The sequence below is a fragment of the Rhopalosiphum maidis genome, chromosome 3, assembly GCF_003676215.2.
Source record: "Rhopalosiphum maidis isolate BTI-1 chromosome 3, ASM367621v3, whole genome shotgun sequence".
NCBI lineage: Eukaryota > Metazoa > Arthropoda > Insecta > Hemiptera > Aphididae > Rhopalosiphum > Rhopalosiphum maidis.
Genome location: NC_040879.1, coordinates 33815090 through 33821330, shown reverse-complemented (window position 1 = coordinate 33821330; position 6241 = coordinate 33815090). Strand labels below are relative to the sequence as shown.

The 6241-nt window shown below is 23.3% G+C and overlaps 1 protein-coding gene across 1 annotated transcript; it reads right to left on the bottom strand.

Annotated features, from left to right (window-relative positions):
* Positions 1-213: 213 nt before the first annotated feature.
* Positions 214-5462, bottom strand: LOC113558413 (uncharacterized protein F21D5.5-like). The gene is made up of 7 exons (XM_026963861.1): positions 5122-5462; positions 4202-4533; positions 3819-4136; positions 3468-3758; positions 3113-3406; positions 1544-1605; positions 214-395 (listed from the first exon to the last, which is right to left on the bottom strand). The coding sequence occupies exons 1-7, from the start codon at positions 5285-5287 to the stop codon at positions 278-280; spliced, it is 1581 nt and encodes a 526-aa protein (XP_026819662.1). The 5' UTR covers positions 5288-5462; the 3' UTR covers positions 214-277.
* Positions 5463-6241: the final 779 nt, after the last annotated feature.

Below are 6241 nucleotides of genomic sequence, written 5' to 3'. Positions count from 1 at the left end.
ATATAAATAAACTTGTTATAGGTAACTAATAATTACCATAACAAAATACTGTTATAACTTACAGAATTCAGTGTAAATCAAAAAAACTTTAAAAAATAATAGCAATTCTGTTTTAACAATGTAAAAAAAATTATATCAAAACAAAAAACATTTTGTATACTTTTTGATATAAACTAATGTTCAAATAACATAAAATTGGTATGACTAATAGGATTCTGTATAAATCAAAAAAATTGTAAATAATTACATGGGTTTTAACAATTTAAAAAGTACTATATCAAAGCAAGAACATTTTGTATAGTTTTTCATGATAGGGATCTTTAAAGTGAGGAACAAAATTGATTGGAACTATTTCTAAAATGCCTTCTTTTTTGGTTGGTTTCTGAAATTTAGAACTGAAAAATAAAAATATATAATAATTTAATAAAAACACAATTATACTTAATTTAAATAATTAAAAATTAATATACTACAGTGATGATTGACTTGAGGTGCAAAAAGCTAGATAGTTTATCCTACAAATCCATTATTTTAATAAAATACCAAAAAAAATGATTCTTAAATAATTATGATTGTGAAATAATAGTTAGCAGTTATATTACATTCAAATCATTTTTATTTTCAAATTCGTCAGCTATTTACTTATGATGGCTAGACCACTATAATTAATATTGAAACTTAGTTATTTTACAGTGTTGGTCTAACTAGTATTAATTAAAAAATATAGCAACCAAAATAGCCTAATCTACTTATACAAGTCTAGTTACTGACATACGTTTTTTAGGTCAGTTACACTTTGAAATATTACATTATTTTAGGTTTTTAATATAAATTAGAACTTTAAATAGAGTTGGTTTTTTAATAGTATAGCTGTTTTGAGGCTTTTCTTTCTAGTGAAATTATACATTTATAATATAATATGATTTGTCTTTGAAAAAATAATATTTTAAAGTCTTATAATTTAAAAGTTATCTATTTGCAAAATTCAAAATAAGTGGCCAATATTAAATATTTGGCTAAAACTAAATGTCACTATTGAAATTTTTTAAAAATGGTAGATCACTAACAATTTTATATCCTTGCATACTTTTTAGAAAAATAAATAATTAAAATTTGATTTAAAAACTTTTCATAAAAAATTAATGAGTTGTGGATTAGTTTATAATATAATATTGATATAATATTATTATTATTTGGTATGTAATACCAAAATAAATTATAATAAATGCAAATTAAACTGTAAGTTTCAAATTCCAAAGATAAAAACAATTATTATGTATAATTTGTATTTAAAATTTAAAAATATTAAATATCATAATATAATATGTTTTACTAAAGCACAACAAATATTTAAAATATTTTATTCCTGATATATATCTATTTTTTGTTGTATTTAAATACATATTTAAAAGTATTTCCATATTGTACTATTTAAAGTAGATTGTTCTAAGTATTAAAATAATTTAATATACATCCCATACATTAAAAATGAAAATGTGTATAGAATGAAATAATATAATAAATTATATACTTTTATACTTACAAGTATAAATCTATTGCTTCTTTAGATACTTTTGGGTGTTGTTTATCAGTTAATTCTCGAAACTATAAGAAAAACATCAAAAAATGTAATTAAATAAATACAATTAAATAGTTTATTTGCGATGTGTATAAATTATTATACAGCATACAAATATAATGTTATGAATAATAAATATAATTTACAATAGAATAAATTAAAATTATTTTAAAATATGCATGTGTTTTTAATGGATAATGTTTTTATTTATATTAAATTGTCTTATATTATCATCAAAATGAAGTTATTAAAAATCAAAATGTTTTTAACTTTATATTACCTAACTGATTAAATAGAAAATATGTTTCATAATATAAAAGTAAACATGTTTTAAATAATATTTCATTAAAAATTCTTAGTGAAATCCAAGACTTAACATGTTAAAAAGTTATAGTTAAGTTAATATTAGCAAGTTACATAATAGACTATCATAATTATTATTATACGGATTCACAAATAAACTGCAAAATAATAATGAAAAACTCAAAAACATATATACCTTTTATGATTCATAAATTTTCCTTGAAATGGAAAATATCAAGTATTTTTTCTTAAAGTATTTTCTTAATGAGTAAAAGTTTGTTCCATGATATTAGGTTTATACAATTTTTTTTTTTTTGCATGAACTATATATATATAATTGTCATGTTATGTAATGTAAATTTTAAATAATACTTTTTCAATGTTTAATGCACTTTTTAATTTCATTAAAAATAATTTTAATGTCTAATTACTACTGAATATAAATTTCTAAAATTAAATTCTCACATAAACATATTAATTTCAATTATTTCAAGTCTTTCAACAATAATATTACTAGTTTAGTCAGTGGTGTAGCAAGTACAATTAGAAAAAATAGTATAATGAACTTGTTTTACTATGTCTGCAATCTACTACATTTAATATAAGTGCAATACATAGATTGAATAAATACAAGGCCACATAGACATCAATGAACATACATTGTCTCGATAAACTTATATAAGTAGTTTTTTTTTTAAACATGATGATTTTTAACTAAAATAGGTTAATTTTTTTAACTTTAAGGTTACTAACATTTTCTACATTAAGATAACTTAATGAGTTACAAAAATTAGTTAACTTGTCTAGCATTAGTGAACTCTATGTTAACATTACAATATATTAGTTGATTTGCTTTATTCTTTATAACCAATTGGCAATTTTAATAACAAAACAATATATTTTTTAATTTAAGAATACAATTTTAAAATTATATAAGTTATCTAAAAAGTTTACTGAAAAACTTGTTATTACCGATTTTAAGGCATCAGAAAGAGTAAAAAAATGTAAAACAAAGATGATACTGGCTAATAGCAGACTATTAATTTACAATAATAGTTATGTATTTAGAATACAAAATGTTTAATTTATAATTTAAGTTTTAATATGTACTTATTTGAAACAAAAAAAATTAATAATTACAAATTCTGGTTATTTTTTATCAAATATTCTAAAAAGAAAGAAATTTTGTTATAGAGTTTAAAATGTAAAAGTTATTGTTATTGCACTTACTTTGTTATTATGTTTTGCGTGTTCTTTGGAAACTTTCATTAGGAAAACTCTAACCGGAATTTTGAAAATTTTAGCAATGTCAATAAACTGTTTTCTTGATTCTACATCTGTATTTGTATTGTCAATCACTACACTTACACTCCCATTACTTAAATATTTAGTAGTCTTAGCAATACATCTTTGCCATGAGCCTAGTATATCTTTATTAATTATTTTCATACGATCATGACAGAACAAATTATTAGCTGCAAAAAAACTTTTCCCTGAACCAGGACAACCAACCATGATGATCATCTAGAAATAAATTGTTATTATTACTAAAATTATAAATTGAATTTACAGAAAAAAAACTTACTTCTTTATGTGAGGAAAACAAAACTTTGGATGATAAATCTGTATAAAAGATATTAGACAGAACATCATTTGGATTAAATGCTGGTAATGCAAAAACTTCTGAAGTAGGTTTTTTCAAAAAGTATTCCTCGGGAGTATAAAATTTGAGACCAATATTCATGGCAAATAAACGGTCACAACATGACTTATCTTTTTTAATTGGTTTCCGTTTAGAATCAAAACGAGCAGGCCGGCCTGCAGCGTCACCACAAAAAAAACTCTTATCTATGTCAACTGATATGCCTCCATTGAACTAAAATAAGAATAAATGTACATAAGATTTATTTAATTACATAAAAAACAATAACTGTACATCAGACACCAAAATATTCCACATTCCTGGTGCAGGTCTTCGGTATATATCTTTCTGAATAGCTATAAATACTTGAACTGGTGTCTTGATCAATTTAGGAATATTTTCAATTTTTGTTTTAAATGTTTTTTCATTTTCTTTGTTACCTCCAATATCTTCTTGATCAGTAAATATAACTATTTTGTAATCATTAACTGACAATTTTTTAATAGATCTAATAACTTTAGGACTACAAATTGGCCAGTCATCTTCATAATCAGGGAGAGCTTTACCTAATAGAGCAATATTAAGTATTCCATCCATATCAAATGCCGCAATCTTAAACATCAAATAAAAACTTAAATAAAATATTTGATACTTGATTTAAATAAATTAATATTTACCTTATCCTTATGAACAATATTTGTACTATTAAACACCAACAATGTACCATCTCTAGTATCCCACAGGGTTGTAGAGTTTAAGAGAGGTATTTTAGGTATTATTTCTTTATTTATACAATAAGTATTATTTTTGTTATAATCTATACCATAAGAAGGTGTAAAAAAATCAAAACGATAGGTATGACTGCTTTTATACAATAATGCAACTTTGTCTCCGTGTCTTAAGAGTCTTTTTTCTCCTTTTAACATGGATTGATTGTTGACAGCTGACCTGCTTTTACCTAACTGTTGAACACATATTTGGCCCGTAGAATAGTCGGCTATAAATTTCACTAAAAAAATCAAAGAATAAACTATAGTTATGACATTAGTAAGCAATGCCATTTAATCGGCCGACAAGTTGAAGAAGAAAATAGTTAAGTAATTCAAGAATTAAGATTATATAATATAAAATATACAAACATGCAATTTAATTTATGATTTAATTTAATTCAAAACAATTACATGAGTTAAAATAAAATGACAAAATATTAAAAAAAAAAAATCATAATATATTTAACTAAATCAAAATAAAAAATTAATTGTATTATTATACAATTAAGTACTACTGATACTAGGAATATAAAATTTCAAACAATATTGATGTGAATAAAATTATATAGTACCAATTCCATTGAAAACAATTACACATCATATATATATATATATATATATATATATATATTATTGAAACTATTTTAAATATCTAAAATACATATACATCAGTCGGCAACATCACAACGACACTTATGTATATCATATAATTAAATCACTACATGATCATCAGATGAGAAAAAACAAATTCAACCACATAGCATATATGGTAAATTTTATTATATATTATATGATATGGAATATTAATAATATTATATTTTATTTACTTTGATTTTTCGACATTTTATTATTGACCATTCCAATTTGTTGTTTTTTTCCTAATATTAAAGGTTCATTATCCAATAGAATAAATTTTCGATTTGGGTCTTCATCAGATACTAAAGCAAAATACTTGACATTGTCGTTGGTCTTAAGCTCTGACATATTTAACATAACAAATATTAAACGTGTTTTAAACGAAAACTACATTAACTTGTGTGTACACTCAATAGTAAAAAAACAACAATAAAAACTGGTAGCTTGTCAAAAATTTAAAATATCTAAATCATTTGAAAATAAATCAAGCTCGAACATTGTTCACTGCGACTGTCGATGTACAAACGTATAAGTGAATTATACCATTATGGTATTATGAATAAGGAGGTTATGTCGGTTTATTTAAATTTATAAATAAAATAATAATACCATTTTGTCAAAGGTAACTATATATATCCACGTTGATAATAACATTTACGGTCGGTGAATTAATTTTGATAACATATTAATAATAATAATAATAATTAATAATGTTTAAATATAATATATAAAAAAACGAAATGAAATTTGACAATAACCAATAACCCATACCGGACAGTTATAATTTTATTGATGTATTGTTTGCCGCTATTGATCGGCAACGATAGTACGACATGTCGACATCTCGAGCTATAAATATTGCTTACTACGACGGACCGCGTCAGCGATTATAACATAAATATTATATAATTTAAACTTATAATTGTTTAACCATAAACGTGCTACAAATTAGAACCTGATTCGGTGGGCTCATATGCGGCTAGCTGTTGCTACGACTTCGATCTTTTCTTTTTTGTTGCATTTTGATAGTCCACTATGGGCCACGATTATAAAGATATAAGTTCTTTATAATCGTGCTATGGGCCGACGCTTTCCGTTACCGCGTAATCCCATTACCGCACAGATTGAGATTATAGTAAAAATATAGGTATAGCCCATAATTCTGCACACAAAAAGTAGAGTAGTATAATACCGTACAAATGTAAAAGACCGATAAAAATTTAAACATAAAAATATTACATAGAATTTAATTCGAATTCTCTAAAATAAAAATACACAATTCAAATTACATTTGTGTGCGTTACATTGATA

Excerpts from the sequence above, each read along its gene's own strand:
- LOC113558413 (XM_026963861.1), bottom strand. The coding sequence starts at position 5,287 with ATGTTAAATATGTCAGAGCTTAAGACCAACGACAATGTCAAGTATTTT. Across the intron at positions 3,759-3,818 it reads GGAATATTTTGGTGTCTGAT|TTCAATGGAGGCATATCAGT; the intron begins GTACAGTTATTG and ends TTCTTATTTTAG. Across the intron at positions 3,407-3,467 it reads TGTTTTCCTCACATAAAGAA|ATGATCATCATGGTTGGTTG; the intron begins GTAAGTTTTTTT and ends ATTTATTTCTAG.